This window comes from Pipistrellus kuhlii, unplaced genomic scaffold (assembly GCF_014108245.1).
Source record: "Pipistrellus kuhlii isolate mPipKuh1 unplaced genomic scaffold, mPipKuh1.p scaffold_m20_p_9, whole genome shotgun sequence".
In the NCBI taxonomy this organism is placed as follows: Eukaryota; Metazoa; Chordata; class Mammalia; order Chiroptera; family Vespertilionidae; genus Pipistrellus; species Pipistrellus kuhlii.
This window is the reverse complement of record NW_023425595.1, coordinates 12,733,992-12,755,260: the sequence shown is the minus strand read 5'-3', so window position 1 is coordinate 12,755,260 and position 21,269 is coordinate 12,733,992. Positions and strand designations below refer to the sequence as shown.

The 21,269-nt window shown below is 38.1% G+C and overlaps 1 protein-coding gene across 1 annotated transcript; it reads right to left on the bottom strand.

Moving 5' to 3' along the window:
• Positions 1–2,709: 2,709 nt before the first annotated feature.
• Positions 2,710–12,685, bottom strand: LOC118713545 (membrane-spanning 4-domains subfamily A member 5). Its single transcript, XM_036428238.1, has 5 exons — positions 12,533–12,685; positions 9,905–10,033; positions 6,860–6,916; positions 4,222–4,374; positions 2,710–2,820 (listed from the first exon to the last, which is right to left on the bottom strand). The coding sequence occupies exons 1-5, from the start codon at positions 12,683–12,685 to the stop codon at positions 2,710–2,712; spliced, it is 603 nt and encodes a 200-aa protein (XP_036284131.1).
• Between the last annotated feature and the right edge of the window lie 8,584 nt (positions 12,686–21,269).

The window sequence follows — 21,269 nt, the reverse complement described above, 5'->3', positions numbered from 1 at the left end:
TAAGAGGTCCTCTTTCTGTCCTGGGGGACTACTTTACATTTTTGACAGTTAGGAAAGTTACATCGGTTGAATACCTATTTATATGCCAAGCATTGTCCATATAAGACTATAATTTTTTAAATATATATATATATATTATTGATTTTTATACAGAAAGGGAGAGAGATAGTTAGAAACATCGATGAGAGAGAGTCATTGATCAGCTGCCTCTTGCACACCCCCTACTGGGATATGCCCGGAACCAAGGTATATGCCCTTGACCGGAATCGAACCCAGGACCCTTCAGTCCCCAAGCCGACGCTCTATCCATTGAGCCAAACTGGTCCGGCAAGACTATAATTTGATTCTGTTTTATAATCAGTGGAAATGAATGTTCAGGAAGTGGGGGAAACTCACCCATAGTCATGAGTAAGTGATAAAGTGTGATTTTGGAAAGCAAGAAAACATCAAATATAAATTTAAATGAAAATGTACCCATTTCCTAAGTGATTTTTAAGTTCCAGGCACTGATAAAACCAGTTTACATTGTTCACTTACCCCTCATGGAAACCCACCTGGGAGGTATTATTGTATTTTAAACTAGAAATTTAAAGCTTATGGAGGTTAATTTGTTCAAGTCAACTGATATTTAAAACTAGGTCTGACTTAAAAGTCCTGACCGTGAGGTAAAAGCTTTTCACCCTTAAATCTATCTCAAACCTTACACATCTGAACCTCACTCAGCTGTCACCAAATATATTTTTTTCTTTATCAGAACCTCACTCCAGTGGAAATATTTAAAAATAAATATTTAAAAAACATATTTTTCATCAGAACTTCATTTCCCCATCCCCACCTATAGGCTGATCTCTTTCCAGCTCACAGCAAAAATGAAAGCCAGATAGTTTCTTTCTTTGAATGTGCCAAGTACTTTTATGCCAATACAAGCTTAGGACAATGGGATTTGTAGTTGGAGATCTTGCTTCAAATCCTGGTTCTAATTCCCCTTTGTGGTCTCAGGAAAGTTAACCATGTTGAATTTCAGTTTTTATGTATGTGGCATACGTCAATCAAACCTCTCGGGACTGTCATGACAATTAAATGAGATGGCAGAAGAGCGAGCTCTATAAGGCAGCTGTCCTTAAAGTGTGGTCTGGGGAACTTCTGGAGTCCTTGAGGCACTTTTAGGGGGTTGGGGACCTGTGAACTCAGAACAAAATTTCATAATGATCCTAAGACCTACTAACCTCTTCCCATGAGTTTGCAGTGGTATTCTCCACGGCCCACAGGAGATGTCACAATAGGTTGAACTCAAAAGAAGTTAAGAGAGTCTGCTCATCTCCCATTAAGAGAAATGGTGGTCCCTAACCTTTGCATTGGAGTTACCTGGAGATCTTTGAAAATTATTGGTGTCCAGTTCTCATCACATTCTGATTTCATTGGTTTGTTGTAGTATGTGGTGCATTGGGTTTATAAAAGTTCTTCAGGTGATGTAAATAGACAGTAAAGTTACATGGGGATTTGTTTTTCAATGGGCATAAAGTTTTTTTATGAGAATGAATAAATTTTAGGAATTTTCTGTACAATAGGGCACTTACAGCTAATAATATGGTATTGTGCACTGTAAAATATTCTGAGGACAAATTTCATGTTGTGTTCATACCAAAAACAAAAGCAAAATAAAAACATAACAAAAGAATACAAGGAAATTTTTGGAGGTGATGAATATGTTTAGTATCTTGGTTATGGTGATGATATTGGGAGTATGCATACATTAATGTACAATTTTTGAAAACAAACTATGACTCAATAAAGCTAAAAAAAAGAGAAAAGAATTTTAAGTAGCCTATAAAAATAGACTTGTAAAACTTTTTATCAGTGCCACTCTCCACACTATTTTTATATTTTGAAAAATATAGTTATGTTAATAAAGGTTTAATTGTAGCATTATGTAATGAGTCTTTAAAGTATAAGAGGGGTTCTGAGAGCAAAAATTTCAAAGATGTCGGTATATGTATTAAGATCTTGGGCCCTGGAGACACACTGTCTGTTGATATCATGGCTCTGCCCTTGTAATTGACCTTGGGTACATAACTTACCTTCTCTGTGTGCCAGCTTCCTTGTCCATAAAATGAGTTTCATAATAAAATTTGTCTCTTAGAATTTTTTGTGAGGTTAAATGAGTCACATACATAAAACACAACATACAGTGCTTGGAACATTGTACTGACTTTTACCAATATTTTTCCTCATTATTGTTACTATTGTAGTTATAAGTTGATAATATTGATACTGCATGATCATTGTAAAATTTGGGGGCCAAGACATTCTTCCCATAACTCATCTGTGTACAGGACAATAGGGCATGAGCCTCTTGGAGATAGAGCCTCCTGGTGAAATAAGTAGGACCTGGTTTCTGCACACCCTGGACTCTGATTCCTTTATCTGTTTGTTGCAGCAGCAACACCACACTGCTTCAGTGAATGCATGACTGACAGAGGAGGTGACACCAAAGTGACCATGTGATTCTGGGAGAGGAGGAAATGACATTTCAAAGACGCGGATGTATTTTATCAGTCGAAATTTTCCCCAGCCCCATTCCCCTGAGTCCCTCCCCTTTGCTTCACAGAGTTACAAGCTTTAACATCCTATGTTCCTTTTGGCTGTTTCTCACAAACATAATTAATCTCTCCATGATATTATCTCACTTCTTTATTTGCACAGTGATTTTCAACACCATTCCTCACAATCACAGCAGTCAAAGGACCTGCTAAAAATTGAGTAAAATATAGCAATGAGTAGTTCAGTGGTGCTGAAGACTACCAGCATAATCAAAATTCCCTGTAACAGAAGAAAAAAAATGAAAGCATCAAGGTATTAGTACAATAATGGTTTTTCAGATGATAACGAGCTAACAATGTCCAGATAAGAAAGTTCCCCCACATATCAAATGTAGCTAATGCTTACAAAGCAAATTAGTAGAGGCTCATTGCAATATACAAATATTTTAGCACAGTACTACATAGCACAGCACAGTGTGGTACCCTACTGTGCAGAGCACAACATTGCACAGGTCTTCATTTCTTTCTTCTTAATGCACTTAGACTAGAATCAGATTCCAAATGGGCAACATTGGCAAATTTTCTTGAGGTATAGAAGCTTTATTGCTCTTTGGTATTTTATTGGCAGATTTCAGATTAAGCTTTCTTCTAAAAAAAAAAAAATGAGGTAGGTGATTCAGGTGATTTAGCAGCTTTTCAATGCTTTTAAGTTGTTTTTAAAAAGTGTGGGTTTTTAAATATATATATTTTATTGATTTTTTACATAGAGGAAGAGAGAGGGATGGAAAGCTAGAAACATCGATGAGAGAGAATCATCGATCAGCTGCCTCTTGCACAATCCCTATTGGGGATGTGCCCACATCCAAGGTACATGCCCTTGACTGGACTCAAACCTGGGACCTTTCAGTCCACAGGCCAATGCCCTATCCACTGAGCCAAACTGGTTTCGACAAAGTGTGGGTTTGTTTGTTTTTTAATGCATTTTTCTTTGTTTCTAGACTAGGATCAATTCACACATCTCATTTTACTATTACCAAAATTAATCTATTCTCTTCTCCCCTGTTTTCTGTGGTCCAATACATTCTGTTCCTTCAAATCTTCCATATGAAAATTTATGGATCCCTTTCTATTAGGATCCCCTTTTTCTTAGATGATTAGTTTTCAAATTTCTCAGCAATTTTTATGGATCTTACTGGCTATTTTCTCTCTCCATGAAAATTAATATCTTTTACGTGCCTTTATACTAAGTTCAGAAGAGCAGAAATAAATGCCTGTTTTCAATCTATCATGTTTTGTCAGAAACCCAGTCTAAATATTAAAACCAAAACCATAAAAACGCTCCACTCATGATTCTAATGTGCATCCAGGGCTATAACTACTACCATATTGTTATACCTGATTTTTCTTCTAATATATCACTTTTTTATATATTATTCTCATTGATACATATGTTTTATCTTCTGTATTCATCTGTGAATTTCTCAAGTTGGGGTAATAATACATTTATTGTTCTATTCTAAATGCCTGGTTGAATGCCTATTAGATGCTATTATTTCTTACATGTTTGTGAATTAAATAATACATTTGTCTGCAACATTATTTGGATGGTGCTGATTAGGTTCTAATAAGTCTTTATGATTAAACACATTACTCCTCACCCTAAAAAATGCAGCATACTTACAATGAATAGGGTGTTAACAGCCTTACACTCACTAACTTCTCCAGAATAGCCACAAAGGTAGTTTCGATCTAGAATGAAACCAAGTACAAGGAGAATGATTCCAACTATTGCTGCCAGGACACTAAAACAATTCATTGTTTGGCTCATCCTCATCTGAAAGAGAGTAAAAACATAACACAATTACCAGGCTCCATCTGAGTCTATAGACAAAACAATGGGTGAGGAGACTGGGCAGCAGGATTTTGGTCTCAGCACTACAATGCTACTAAGCAGCCATATCATCTTATGAATGACCTTTCACCTAACTGGGCTTCAGGTCTTCATCTACAGAATAAGGGGAACCAGTGAACTTTTAATAATCCTTCCAGCCCCCATAATCTGTGCCTAATTTAAATCCTATTTAATTAGGGGGAGAGGTACACACTGGACAATAAAAGTTCTTAGCGATAGCCACATTGCATTTTGATGCTCTGATCAAACTTATTTATGACTCTGTTTAATATATATATTATACTTATACATATATTACATATATATCTAACATATACTAGTATACTGTATACCAGTGTTTCCCAAACTTTTGACATATGTGTACCCCTTCTATAATTTTCGTAATGCTGAGTACCCCTCATACTCATGAGAATGTAGAATTAGGTGCAGCTAAGCACGGTGCAGTGCATATCTCCACCAAACTCCAGTGCAACACATACCCCCACCAAACTCTTCCCATACCCCTGGGGGTACGCGTACCACACTTTGGGAAACACTGCTGTATACTATATATTATATATTATATATTATATATATATATATATATATATATATATATATATATATATAACACATATATACATCATATATATATTTGTATGTATGTATATACTATATTGTATATATTGTATACTATATACTATACTATATATATTGTATACTATATATTATATATATTTAACACACACACATCCTACCTAATAAAAGAGAATATATAAATTAACCATCACTTCGTTACACCCACAAGCCACTCCCACCAGCCAATCAGAGCAACTATGCAAATAAACCCAACCAAGATGGCTACAGGCACAAAGAACAGGAGGGAGGCTTGGGTTTCCCAAGCAACAAAGGAAGCCAATCTTTTTGCCTGCCCTTGCTGGCTTAGACCTCTACTCAAGGCTACAAAATTTTAATTATAGAAGGTAAACAAATCCAAACAGGAAGCTTGGCTCTGCTCCAGGCTACAAAGTTTCAATTGTAGAAGGTAAATAAATTCCAGATACCAGGGCCTCTACTTGGGTCAATAGGGGGCATGGCCAGCCTGCAAACCACCACAGGCCCCTCACTAGGGCCACCCCACTCCCCAAGGGAGCCCCCACCCTGATCCAGGACACCCTTCAGGGCAAACCAGCTGGCTCCCACCTGTGCACCAGGCCTCTATCCTATCTAATAAAAAAGTAATATGCAGATTGACCATCACTCCAACACACAAGATGGCTGCCCCCATGTGGTCAAAGATCCTGCCCCCATGTTGACACAAGATGGCCAGCACGAGATGGCCAACAGGGGAGGGCAGTTGGAGGCAATCAAGAGGTGACCAGGCTGGCAGGGGAGCAATTAGACATCAATCAGGCTGGCATGGGAATGGTTAGGGGGTGATCAGGCTGGCAGACAGAAGTGTTTAGGGGAAATCAGGAAGGCAGGCAGGAGAGCAGTTGGGAGCCAGCAGTCCTGGACCCTTGAGGGGTCCCAGATTGGAGAGGGTGCAGGCTGGGCTGAAGGATATCCCCAGCCCCTGTGCACAAATTTCGTTCACCGGGCTTCTAGTGTGTGTGTGTGTGTGTGTGTGTGTGTGTGTGTGTGTGTGTGTGTATGTATTAGTGTCATTCTTTGCTGAAAATAACTTATTGGCTTATTAATATCTCATAGCATTGATTATTTGAGAAAAGTAAAAAAAAATATGCTGCTTATAGTTTATCTGTAAGTTAAAGTTTTGCATTCATTAACACATTTATTTTCTGATTCTGCATATCAGGTTAAATTATGCCATTTACATAGTGTGCCTATCATATAAGTGTCAAATGACTGCCTGTCAAAGTGTCTGGTATGCAGTAGGCAACAGAAATACTTATGTTGGCCCACGGGCTGAAGGGTCTTGAGATCGATTCTTGTCAAGGGCACATACTTCGGTTGCAGGCTGGGGAGCATGCAGGGGGCAACCAATCAATGTGAGAGGGTTCTATCAGTCTGCCCTTCCACTCTCTCTAAAATCACTCTCTCTAAAAAATCAATGGAAAAATATCCTCTGGTGAGTATTAGCAATAATAAAAAATAAAAAAAGAATGAGTGAGATACTGTAATAATACCATCTTCCCTTTGGCTGAAGAACTTGGACAAGTCATTTAATCTATGCCTTGATGTCTATATATAAAATCAGAATTAAACTGGATGACCTAGGAAACTTGCTTTTGGCTCTAATGTTTTATGATTCTATGAAAAAAGTAAGCAAATAACATTGATTAATATAAATAATTATCAGTTTTTGGAGTTATAGTGGCTTAATGATTTTCCAAATTCATTGTCAAGACTCAAAGGAATTATTTCAAAGTTATAAATACTGTTTTAATAAAGGGGAAATATAACTCACCACAGTTTGTGTGCCTTTTCTTTCCAATGCAATTAGGCAGGCTCCAGAATAAATGAACTGTTAGAAAGAATACATATCTTAGTGATGGACATAAAGAGTTCTCAGAGGATAGATTTGTACATGTCCCTTTCACAGGCCAACAGAGGAGTAAAAAAGGTGAGATGCCTTGTATGGGTTGTCCATAAATGAATAGTGAACAAAATATTGGACTAGATATTTGATTTAGCTTTAACTATTTATTTGAACATGAGAATTTTTTTAAACTTTACTGAGATTTCATTTTTCTCAACCATCTTTCTTTTATAGCTATTGCAGACATCATGACATACTGATGTCAATTCAATTTACAACCAATAAGATCAGATTCCATCATTTCTGTAGAAAACATCCTTTCTACCTATGTGCAATCTGATGTGTTCTCTTGGATGGTAACAAAAGCAGAGTTGCAGCTAATAATCTGGGATTTATATAAAAATACTAAAATTTTTATTGTGATAAGTCATAGTGGTCGGATCATTGTCTAAGAGAAATTTCAAATTTGATCACAGTTTATCCATTTTTTAATTTCTAGTTCATTGTGTGGTATTTCTTCAACCTCATTCCTCCCCTCTTACTCTCTGCACTGAACTCTTACAGAATAAAAAGCGTTCCCCATACTTTAAGTTTTTCTCTTATGTTTTTCATGTTTTTCCCTTGACATACAGCAAAACACCCTACCTCTTACACCCAACCACCCCCCACTCCCTTCCTCCATGTGTCTTCATCTGATTAAAATTCTTCAAACTTAGTCAAGCTAGAATATCTCTAGGAAAACTTCCTTCTATTTTTTAAGTGCTTTTCCTATAGAGACAGCTTGTGTGTCCTCTGTCACCATTCATCACACCGCATGGTAATTTTTTCATGTTTTATTTTTGTTTGGTTGTTTTTTGTTTTCTCCCAGTTTTATTGAGAAACAAAATTCGTGCACAGGGGGAGGGGGAGTCCCCTCAGCTCAGCCTGCACCCTCTCCAGTCCAGGACCCCTCAGGGTATGTGCTAGGGGTAGGGTCTAAACAATCCAGGACTGCTAGCTCTTAACTGCTCACCTTCCTGTCTGCCTGGTGATTGTCCCTAACTGCCACACTGCTGACCTGTTCACCCTTTACTGCCCCCACTGCCAGCCTGGTCACCCCCAACTGCACCCCCCTGCTGGCCTGGTTGCCTTCAACTACCCCCTACACCAGCCTGGTCACCCCCAACTGTCCCTCTCCCCCCCCCCCTCCCGTTGACCTGGTCACCCCACACAGCCTGCTGTTTGGTCGTTACTGTGAGGGCATCCTGACCAATTTACATATTACATTTTTATTTGTATAGATAATTGGCATACATCACTATATAAGTTTAGGGTGTGAGCATAATGATCTTACATATATCATTAAATGATCACCATAATAACTTTAGTTAGCATCCATCTTCTCATTTAAATACAAAACAAAAAGGGAAAATAAAGAAAATATATTTTTTTTCTCGTGATGAGGACTTTTAGGAGGTACCCTCTTAAAAATATGATATATATTGCCATATCCAGTTTGGCTCAGTGGATAGAGCAACGGCCTGCGGACTGAAAGGTCTCAGGTTTTATTCCGGTCAAAGGGCATGTACATTGGTTGCGGGCCCATCCCCAGTAGGGGGTGTACAGGAGGCAGTTGGTCAATGTTTCTCTGTCATCCATGTTTCTAGCTCTCTATCACTCTCCCTTCTTCTCTGTAAAAAATCAAAAAATATATATTAAAAAATATATATCATATATATTATACAACAGTGTTAAATAGTCATCATGTACTTTTTTAATCTTATAATTGGGAGTTTATGTCCTTTGACACCATCCCTGCTCTTGGTAATGTCAAATCTGACCACTTTTGTTTTAATTAAAAATTTAGGGATCATGTTGGTTAATAAAATTATATAGGTTTCAGCTCAGCTGACATGGCTCAGTGGTTGAGTATTGGCCTATGAGCTAGGAGATCACAGTTCAATTCTTAGTCAGGGCATATGCCTGGTTTTGGACTCAGTCCTTGGTGTGGGGTGTGTAGGAATCAGCCAATCAATGATTCATCATTAATGTTTTTGTGACTCTCTCTCTCTCCCTTCCTCTCTGGAGTAAGTGAAAAATATATATTTTTTAATTATATAGGTTTCAATTCTATGACATCATCTGTATATTGCTTTGTGTGCCCACCACCTAAATTCAAATATTCTTTCCTCATCGTATATTTGATGCTCTTTAATCCTTTTTACCCTTACGCCCTTTTAATTAAACATTTAAATGAGTTCATACAGTATTTGTATTTCTCTATCTAGCTTATTTTGCTTAGCATAATGATCTTAAGTTTCATCTATGTTGTCACAATTGGCAGGATATCCTCATTTTTATGACAGAAAATTCTATTATGTGTGTGCAAACTTCTTTATCCATTTTTCTGTAGAACACAGCTTTTTTCCTTCCATGTCTTAGCTGTTGTAAATAGTGCTGCTATGAATATGGGGTTATAGATATCTCTTTGACATAATGTTTTTATTTCCTTTGGATATATTCCCAGAAGTGAAATTGCTGGGTCTTGTTTTAATTTTTTAGAGGAGTAGCCACACTGTTTTTCATAATCAGGGCCCATGTATTTTATTAACCTTTGGATCCTAATTGCCTTCTTCTATGTATCTGGCTCAGATGGTAGAGGGATAGAGAGGGATAGAGATAGAGAGCTAGAAACATGGATGACAGAGAAACATTGACCAACTGCCTCCTGTTATTTGTCCATTCATTCATTTGAATGAATGAATGGACAAATAACCTCAAGACCCAAAGAAATATTCCCAAAGGAACTTCAAGACACAATGATGGAATATCAGTAACTAATGAATTAATGGGGAAATAATTTCAACAAGGCTCATTTTTATTTTGACATTTCAAAGCCTATCATATAACTGTATATTGCTCATTTTAAAACTAAGAATTCTCTAATATCCCTGTTGACATGGCTTCACATTGAACTTGATTTACTATACTCACCAAAATGGAGCTCCAGAATGGATATCCTGTAACAAATATAAAGGGGAACCTTGGGTATGGTTCTTCAAACATGAAAAAGAAAATTATCCCAAAAGAAAAGTTCATCAGTCCAAGCAGTATCTGGATAGTCTGTAAAGAGAGGAAAAGAACACAATATGGAAAAACGCCTTTAGAAAATTTAGATCTCTTTTTGATAAATGGATATGGCAATTATCCTCTTTTATAAATAGAGAGGGGTAGTAGAAGCCTCTTTATTATGTACCCAGGTATTTTCAGATCCCTCTACTTGGTATTTGATAATGAGAAAATTTATTTAAGTCAATGCTCCTGAAGATGTAGTCAATGGATTGGCAGCCTTAGGATCACCTAAGAATTAGAGGTGCAAATTATTATGCACAATCCTATACTTACTGAATAAAATCCCCAGGCTAAAATTCAAAATAGAGCTATTATATGGTCCAGCAGTCCCACTTCTAGGTATATATCCTAAGGAAACGTAATCACCACCTCAAAGAAAAATGTGTGCTATTGCATTTATCACATCATTATTTACAATAGATAAGATATGGGAACAATCTAGGTAGATAAAGAAAATTAAATACTATCTATCTATCTATCTATCTATCTATCTATCTATCTATCTATCTAAAAGGCTAAGTTACCGTCTGACCATCCGACCAATAACTATGATGCTCAGTGAGTACCAGGGGGTCAGAAGCTCAATGCAGGAGCTGCTGAGCTGGAGTGACTTGGTGCACACCTGGAAATAGAGAGGAGGGAGCCTGATTCTGGAGTGTGTCACCCGAGAACTGCCTTCTTGCAGTCCAGGACCCCTGAGAGGATGTTGAAGAGCCAATTTCAGCCTGACCCAGCAGGCCAGGCTGAGGGACCCCAACTGCCAGAGGGACCCCTCTCACTCCACAGTTGGCCTCTGAGCCATGGCGCCACCCCAGGTGCAGCCGGCTGGGGAGGGACCATGGAGGTTTGGTTCTAGGGTGTGACTGGCCTGTCTCACCCAGTCCCACCCCACCAGCCACCTTCAATTAATTTCCTTACAATGTGCATGAATCCATGCACCAGGCACTAATTCAGTATAAAAGAGAAAATTCTGCCATTTGCAATAACACAGATGGACCTTGAAGAAATTATGCTAAGTGGAGTAAGAGAAAGACAAGTACTTTGTATGTGGAATCTAAAGACATTGAATTCACAGAATCAGAGAGTAGAATAGTGGTTGTTAAAGTCTCAGAGGTTGGGGAGAATATGGAGATGTTGGTCAAAAGGTACAAACTTTCAGTTAAGTCCCAAGCTCTAAGGTACAGCATGGTGACTACAATTAACAACACTGTATTTTATGCTTGAAAGTTACTATGAGAGTTGAGTTTTAATGTTCTCAGCATACAACAACAAAAAATGGCAATTATGTGAAAGATGTGATACCTAACCCTATTATGGTAAACATTTTGCAATATGCATATGTATCAAACCATCAGATTATACAACTTGAACTTTACAAAGTTATATGTCAATTACATCTTTACAAAGCTTGGGGGGAAACCACCAAGTCTGTGGTATATAAATGTTAAAGTTTGAAAAGTACTGAATTCTAAATCATCATGCAGGCATTGTCTCAAATAGCAGTGGTCTGTCAGAAACCCTATGTCAATGACCCATTCTTTGAGCCTATGGAGGTATTGTCATGTCCCAGGATTCACAGCACTCCCCATCTTTTCTACTTTTTGTCTCTATGCCACACTTGTGATGCACTACCACACCAAGCAGTGGTTTGATGAATGCTGGGAAAGATTGATGAGAATTACGTGAAGAATGGAAGGTATACAAAAGAAGAATCTGTGTCCTTGCCCTCTTTCATTCCCATCCACCTCCATCTGAGGAATCTCACGTACTCCCATTGCAACTATTACCTTAATGTAGTTGAGTTGTAAACAATATCATTTTCCTTAATTCCAGATTCATATTTTTAGCTCTTGTCAAACATCCCCACTTGAATATTCTATGGGTAACACCACCCCATATTCAATCTGTCCAGTCAAGTTCACTTGATAGAGCCTTCCTATATAGCTCTCCTCTTTACTTTGTGAGCTCTCACTAAAATTGCCTTTTACCAGTTCCTTCAGGGCAATCTCAGCTTCTTCTAGCATGTACTTCAAAACTCTTCTAGCCTCTACACATTGCCCATCTCTAAAGCTGCTTTCACATTTTAAAATATTTGTTATAGCAGCAGCCTACTTTTTGGTACCAATGTCTTGTCTTAGTCAACTTGGGCTGCTTTAACCAAGTATCATAGACCCAGTGACTTATAAAAAACAGAAATTTATTTCTCTCAGTTCTGAAGACTGAGAGTCTGAGGTCAGGTTACCAGAATAATCAGTTTCTGGTGAAGACCCTCTTCTGACTTATAGACTATAGACTTCTCTGTTGTATCCTCACAAAGAAACCTAGCACTCTGACCCCCTACTTATTAATAAAATAATTATCCCACAAAGTCCCTGCCTCTAGATACCATCACGTTGGGATTATGGCATCAAATATGAATTTTGGGGAACACACATATTACATTCCTAACATGCCTTCAGTAGCATTTACATTGGGGCAAATCTTACTTACCCCAAAGATTTTTATTTTCTTAGTAAAACATTTTAAAAAGGGCATGGTAGAGTCATAGGCTGTGACTGTATTTTTCATTGACTGCAATTCTGAAGCAGTGACCTCCGGAGGAAATACCATAAATACAGGATGTTGTGCAGAGTTTGAATCCATGATGGTATAGTTGATATTTTGAAGTGTAAAATTATTTAGTTGGTACTTCAATCTAGACCATGCTCTTATTGTGTCCCAAGGCTGTCTGGGGCACTGGCATTGTTGGGCTTTGTCTTGGGATTCTAGAACCATAAAGTCACAGAGTCATGGAATCTCAGGTCAAGATCTCAAGAAGATGAATGAGTAAAAGACCCAGGTCTGGAGGGTTGGAGGGCCTGACTGGTAGTCCTGGTTCACATAAGGATTATGGTTCAGTCATAAATTCCCTATGACTTTGGGAGGGTCATATCCCCTCTCTTGGTTTCAGCTTCCTTATATGTACATTGATCAGGTTGGACTAGAAATCTATAAAGACATTTCAATTTCCAAATAAAAGAGTATTGTGAACATTTCTTTTGAGTCAGGTAAAGGGAAAAACTCCTCTGGCCCTAAAATTAATTAGCCACTGCTTAAAAGTAGACAATTATTATTACCATTTTTTTTTTATTATGGTGGCCAGGTGTTTTGCTTTTGCTTTGTGTCCACATTTTTTTCCAAAGTTCATTTTGGTTGGCTCTTTATCAGTTGCCTGTCTTATATATCTTTATGTGCTTCGCTATAAAACATTGGAAATGTCACACTGACCTATTCCAGAAGTTATTTTACCTCATTTCTCCATTTCAACATGGCTGTGGAACTTCACGGTCTTCTGCTAATCAGCTAGGCCCATTGGTACTCGCATAATGTGTATTTGTGCACTCCTTTTTTTTTTCTTTCCATAGCCTTAGATTCCTTCTTATCTCCTAATCTGACACAACTTACTCTCTTTATAAGATTAGTCCTCTGCTTCTTACTTCTTCTGCTCTAATTCTCTTGCTAGATAATTCCAAGGGAGGTTCTCTGTGCTCTTCCTCTTACTATTCTCCTATTGCCATTGAAGCTCAATTTTACTTGTTTTTAAGTATCTAATCTTTGTCTCTACTGCAAAATCTCCCCATTTCTTCTCTACTGCAAAATATCCACATTCTAGAGAATTTGACTGAAGCAGTTAATTAGTGTGACCAGATATCCCCTACTTAGTGGTTTCCAAGTCCTTTCATTTTCTCTTGATTTTAAATTCATAAATGATAATAGCTCTAGATTTTATCCATGAATAATGATAAACCCAGTTTCTCTTCCAGATACATCTTAGAAGGGGCAAATAGAAATGAGAAAAGCAATTTGGGCTTCTATATTGCCTATTGATCTTAGGCTTTTGATTTTCTGCTTCTGTTGAGTCCGTAGTTTTCACTATATGTCTGGGTTTCTATGTATGAGTTTCCTTCAGGGCTCACAACTTCTAAGTTGTCAAGCCATTTATGTGGCAGTTGAGCTAGGAATTTGAACCCTTGAGCTTAGCATTTTCTCTCAGCATATAGTCCAGTGACCGATAGGAATGATCTGTCAATCTCATTAATTAGTTTTCCAAAAAATGTTGAAAAGCAGCCTATGGAGTTACCTAGTTCTGGTAGCATACATGGTCATAAAAATACAAATAAGTACATGTCTCTCTGCCCCAAATTATGAGCTTTAATAGACAGAATGTATATGGGAAATGTTCATGTGTGTGGTGATTGGGTATTGGAAAAGGAAGGGTTAAATTTTGATCTTCCATTGTTATATCAGTGTTAAAGTTTTTTCACATAAAGTGTCTGGGACATGGCTTTGAGGCATTTAGAGCCCCAAATGTGATTACTTGCTACTCAAGATAAATTTGTATGACTAGTTAATTTTTTAAACCATGCAAATATATAACTATGATTATTGAAACATAAAAACTGTCTACAGTGGAACTTTGGACAGCATGGGGATGCCAATCATAATGCAGTCATAAATCCACATGTAACTTTTGACTCCCCCAAAACTTTTGTCCTTCAGTATCTACAGGAGATTGGTTCTAGAACCCACCACACACAAATATCAAAATCCTCAGGTAATAAAGTCCCTTATATAAAATACCATAGAACAATATATACAATGGCCCTCCACATTGTGGTTTCTCAACTAAAAATGGAAAATACTGTTTTTCATCTGCAGCTAGTCAAATCCACAGATGTGAAACTCAATGATACATACAAAAGGGTGTCTGTATATTTATTGAAAAAAATATGTATAAGTGAACCTGTGCAGTTCAAAGCCATGTTGTTCAAGGGTTTACTGCACTTTTGTTTCATATGTGACAAGGCAAGTTAATATATTAAGAGGAAAAATAAAACATCAAAATATACTTAATATTTTTTTCTCCCTTTATCACTCATCGGGGGTGTGATAGGAACAACTAAGGCCCACGAGAAAAGTCCATGCCCTTATTCTCAGGAATGTGAATGTGATATCATACCTATGAATATATCATCTTACATAGCAAGTGGAATTTTATAGATAAAAGTAGTAAATTTACTTCAAAATGGAGAGATTACTCTGGAATATTTGAGTGGGTCCAATGGAATCATAGGACACCTTAAAAGTAGAAGTTTGAGAAGGACTTAACAAGCGCTGGATTAAAAATGAAGTGACCATATGAGAAGAAATGCAGGTGGTTCTAGGAGCAGAGAACACTACCCCACCCCACTAGCTGACAGAGGAAAAAGAAACCTACAGCTGAAGGAAACTGAATTCTTCCAACAATGAATGAGCTTGAGAAGGATCCCAAGCCTCAGAACCACAGACCTGGCCAGCAATATGATTTTAGTTAAGTGAGTCTCAGCAAATAATCTAACCAGGTTGTCCAGTACTTCTGACCTAAAGAAACTGGAATAATAAATTTGTAGTGTTTTAAGCAGCTACATTTTTTGTAATTTGTTGTATATCAATAGATAATACAAGATTGAGCAAGATTTGAAGTTCTTTGCCTTATTTACTATTATTCAGATTAGGGTGACTTCTCTGACAAACAATTCTATATTTTCCTTGGACTAGTACCATAGGTCACAGTCCAATGAAATGATCAGCAATGGATTTAATCTCTGCAATTATTTATGGATCAGGCTTAATTCTCTAAATATTTGAGCATCTTTGGGTCATGGATTCTTCAGGGCATGAGAAATTGTGAGAGCAATGCAGAGGGTTTAGGGATCAAACCTGGAAGTGGTGAGCATCACTTCAGCAACACTTTATTGGTGATAGGCACCTTCTCGCCAACTTAGATGCAAAAGGGCTGGAAAGTGTAACAGCACATGGGAGAATTATTTACAAGGTCACTTCCATTTGCTGGATTACATATCCCATAGCTATGTAATCCAGCAAATGGAAGTGACCTTGTAAATAATTCTCCCATGTGCTCTTGGGAATTGTACGTGTAAGGTACTAGTGTTGGAAAATAATTCTTCCTAATTTTACCAAAATAAAAGGCATAATAGATTCTCAGAAAGACATATTATATTCAGAATAAAACAGTGTTTAAGAAGTACATTACCTTTAAGTCAATCATAAATGCTCTGGCTCTCTACAGCCTTTTGCACCTGGTCTTATAAATAGCTATTTCACACCTTTTTATTCCCTTCTTGGCTCCTAAACATCTGGTTTTGTCAACTCTGGACCCAATCTCATTGACAGGACTGTATTAGATATATCAAAAAGGGGAGAATTTTCAGAATTCCTGAAAAGTAGAGAGAGAAAAATTGAATTCTTGCAGATTGGAAAGATGGCTATGTGTCTAAAGGGCATGAGGGGCTTCTGACTTTATCCCTAGCATCATTCGCTATCTGAGGAGGCACTGTATTCTTACCATAATAAAAGAAAAACCCTGTCTTCCAAGTGTGGTACAGAATCACCAAGTTCATAGGACAATGTGAACTCAGACAATGAGTTTCTCAGTGGTAAATGGTGTGGATACCTCAGTGATGATAGGAATCATCTCTCCAATGGCTTTGTACTATTTAAGACCCCAGAACCCTTGTGCATCAATTTGTGTGTGTGTGTGTGTATGTGTGTGTGTGTGTGTGTGTGTAAGTGTGTTGGATGGGCATGGGGATGAATGGGCAGGAATGACTACATGGGTTGGATTCTTAAAAATTTGATTAAAAATTGAAAATATATATTTCCTGAACTCCTATGTGTGTGGATCAAAAGTTAAAGCCATTATACAAGCACCATGCAAATGTGTGCTAATCTAGCAGAAGCAAAAGGGGGAATTATCAGAATTATTTATAATAATTGGAATACAAAGTGGAAACCATTCACGAGCTGGAGGCCAACTCATGTAGGGCTCTAACAAAGATGGAACCACTCAGGATGATAAATATAGGGGGCATAAATCAGTCTCTCTAACTCTAGGCCTCATTATTCTGCTACACATAACTTCACTCATCTCTAGGTGGAGGGTTCAGGCTCCCATTTATGCTTTTAAAAATGATTTATCTAATGCTTGCTGGAAGCAAGCCTTTGTGCAGAATTCTGTAGAAGACAGATATGACAGTCTGGGCTTATTCACAAGAACATAAGAGAACTACAAGAGTGTATATGATTTCAGAAGAGAAGGAAGTTGGTGAGAGGTCCCCTGAAAATACTTATTTTAGACTTTTTAAAACAGGGAGAGAAATAACAAAGAAGCCAACAAGGGTGTTGAAGGTTGCAGAGAGAAGGGATGATTATCAATTCCAAATGTATCAAAGTGATCAAAGACAATGAGGATTGGAAAATGTACTTAGGCTTGGAAGATGGAGTGTAACTTATGGTTTTGTTCACAGATTTTTTTTCTGATTACTGAGGATAAAATTATGTCATGAGGGTTGAGAAGTTAGCAGTGAGTGAGTGCAGGCATATGGAAGGGATCTAGAGTTTCACTCATTACAGTCTTTCAAACTTTGATGGCATCTGCATTCTCTAACCTTCTCTGCCTCCTACATACCCATCTCTAGGTGTGTTTTATTCTCTCCCTATACCACATTATGTCCTCATTACCACGTTATCCCATTAATAATTAAACAAACTTAGAGTAAATATCCTCAGCATAGATTTGGGGCAGTGGGATTAAATTCGGTGATTGAAAATAAGAAAATAGAGGAATGGTGGAATTGAATTTTGTTCTTTGCTGACTCTTTTGGTTCTTGAGCCCTTAGAGCCTGCATAGACTTCCTCCTGGTTGATGTGCTAAACCCTTCTAATACACAGAGGAAAAGGCAAGAAATATCAGCACCATAGAAAAGTAGGTTCACTAAATATTAAGCTGTAAAGTGAATTGCTGATCATAAATTGAAACACTAACATTGATGGCAAAGAATTTAAATGTGAATTATTCTTTTTCCCCAAGAAAGTTCTGAAATAGTATTATTTGTTGTCATTTTGTTTTATTTAAGGACAAATTCTTTGAATGTTCTGCATGCCCTTCATTTTCTGGTGAATGAATAAGCTAGTAACAACACAAGAGAATATGGGAGGTGACTGTATTGTTTTCCCCCAATTTGATTCCATAATTGGGATTGATTCTGCAAGTTAGTCAGAGTCTTCAGATTGCTGTTGATCCTTTGGATAACATGAGTTTATGCTTGGATCTTCTTTGTATGAAGTTGAGCTAATTGAAGTATTTTGTTGCACATCTTGTTCTGAGCATTCACAGGTGGAAAATTCATCTTGTACTGAGCTTTGGCAGGAGGAATGATGAAATTCTGGCTTCATATCTTCAGATAGCACATCACTTGAGTTTTGGCATAGACTTTTCATTTCTATCAATTTCATGTCTTTTGTTTGTATAGTGCTTATTTGCATATTGTATTCTATTGGTCTAATGTTTATTTGCATATCTTCATTTTTGATAGCGGTGGATAGAAGTTTTTGTTGGTTCTTATCTTGTAATTGCTGATCAAGGTGATGTTGAGGTATGGCGGGCAAAGCTTCCGTATCTTTGAATAGAACTTTCTGTGATAGGAATTCTTTCTCTAATATATCTTGGGTTTGTGTGGATTGGGATTCCCAATTTATGGAATGTTTCATTTCAAATTTGCTTTCTTGTGCTTTATAATCTTTGTTTTTCAATTCTTGAATTTCCCAGTTTTGAGATTGTTGGCCTAAAGATTGCCAATCTTGCTGTTTCTGAACTTGGGATTGCATATATTCACTTAGCTGCTTTGAAGATTTCTCCTCTAGGACTTTCAGTTCTTCAGTTTGTTGAAATTGGATTTGTTTCTTAAGGGATTTCTCCTCTTTGCCGTGCTGGTTTTCATCTTGCCAGTTTTGGGATTCTTGCTTTAGGGATTGCTTTTCTTGCACCAGTTGCTCTTCAGTTTGCTGACCTGAGGATTGCTTAACTTGAGCTTTCTTATCTATGGAGTGCCTCTTTCCAGATAGCCAGCCTTTGATTTGCTGATCAAAGGATTTCTTCCTTAGGGAGTGCTGGTCTTTGATTGGTAAATCTATAGATTTCTTTCTTGGATGTTTTCTACCCAGGTCCAAGGAAAGATGCTTGGTGGATTTCTTGATTTGGTGGTGTTTTTTCTTAAATTTCCAATCTTGGGTCAGTAACTTGACTTCTGATTGAAGGTCTTGATATGATACCTGTGGACATGGATCGTCTTGATGTTGTATATTTTGGAGTTGAAGATCCAGGGATTGCTGTTCTAGGTGTTCTACGTTAATGGCCTGCATAGCATGGAATGTTTGGGCTTCAATTTGCATGGCTTCAGATATCAGGTCCTGTGTGACGTGGAATGTTGGGGCTTCATGTAGCATGGCATATGGCAGAACTTGTACTCGGGAAAGCATATCTTGGGAAGGCAAGTTTTGAGATTGTATGTCCTTGGATTGTGTGTTTGGGGATTCTATGGTTTGGGGTGACATATCTTCAGCTACCAAATCATGAGACAAGAACGTTGGGGCTTCATGTAGCATGGCGTGTGGCAGAACTTGTACTTGGGAAAGCATATCTTGGGAAAGCAGGTTTTGAGATTGTACATCCTTGGATTGTATGTTTGGGGATTCTATGTTTTGGGGTGACATATCTTCAGCTACCAAATCATCAGACAAGAATGTTGGGGCTTCATGTAGCATGGCATGTGGCAGAACTTGTACTCGGGAAAGCATATCTTGGGAAGGCACGTTTTGAGATTGTATGTCCTTGGATTGTGTGTTTGGAGATTCTATGTTTTGGGGTGACATATCTTCGGCTACCAATTCATGAGACAAGAACGTTGGGGCTTCATGTAGCATCGCATGTGGCAGAACTTGTACTTGGGAAAGCATATCTTGGGAAGGCACGTTTTGAGATTGTATGTCCTTGGATTGTGTGTTTGGGGATTCTATGTTTTGGGGTGACATATCTTCAGCTACAAAATCATGAGACAAGAATGTTGGGGCTTCATGTAGCATCGCATGTGGCAGAACTTGTACTCGGGAAAGCATATCTTGAGAAGGCACAGTTTGAGATTGTATGTCCTTGGATTGTGTGTTTGGGGATTCTATGTTTTGAGGTGACATATCTTCAGCTACCAAATCATGAGACAAGAACGTTGGGGCTTCATGTAGCATGGCATGTGGCAGAACATGTACTTGGAAAAGCATATCTTGGGAAGGCAGGTTTTGAGATTGTATGTCCTTGGATTGTGTGTTTGGGGATTCTATGGTTTGGGGTGACATATCTTCGGCTACCAAATCATGAGACAAGAAAATTGGGGCTTCATGTAGCATGGCGTGTGGCAGAACTTGTACTTGGGAAAGCATATCTTGGGAAGGCACATTTTGAGATTGTATGTCTTTGGATAGTATGTTTGGGAATTCTATATTTTGGGATGACATATCCTCGGCTACCAAATCATGAGACAAGAACATTGGGGCTTCATGTAGCATGGCTTGTGGCAGAACTTGTACTTGGGAAAGCATATCTTGGGAAGGCACATTTTGAGATTGTACATCCTTGGATTGTGTCTTTAGGAATTTTATGTTTTGGGGTGATATATCTTCAGCTACCAAATCATCAGACAAGAACGTTGGTGCTTCATGTAGCATGGCGTGTGGCAGAACTTGTACTTGGGAAAGCATATCTTGGGAAGGCACGTTTTGAGATTGTATGTCCTTGGATTGTGTGTTTGGAGATTCTATGTTTTGGGGTGACATATCTTCGGCTACCAAATCATGAGACAAGAACGTTGGGGCTTCATGTAGCATGGCGTGTGGCAGAACTTGTACTCGGGAAAGCATATCTTGGGAAGGCAGGTTTTGAGATTGTATGTCCTTGGATTGTGTGTTTGGAAATTCTATGTTTTGGGGTGACATATCTTCGGCTACCAAATGATGAGACAAGAACATTGGGGCTTCATGTAGCATGGCGTGTGGCAGAACTTGTACTTGGGAAAGCATATCTTGGGAAGGCAGGTTTTGAGATTGTATGTCCTTGGATTGTGTGTTTGTAGATTCTATGTTTTGGGGTGACATATCTTCGGCTACCAAATCATGAGACAAGAACGTTGGGGCTTCATGTAGCATGGCATGTGGCAGAACTTGTACTCGGGAAAGCATATCTTGGGAAGGCAGGTTTTGAGATTGTATGTCCTTGGATTGTGTGTTTGGAGATTCTATGTTTTGGGGTGACATATCTTCGGCTACCAAATCATGAGACAAGAACGTTGGGGCTTCATGT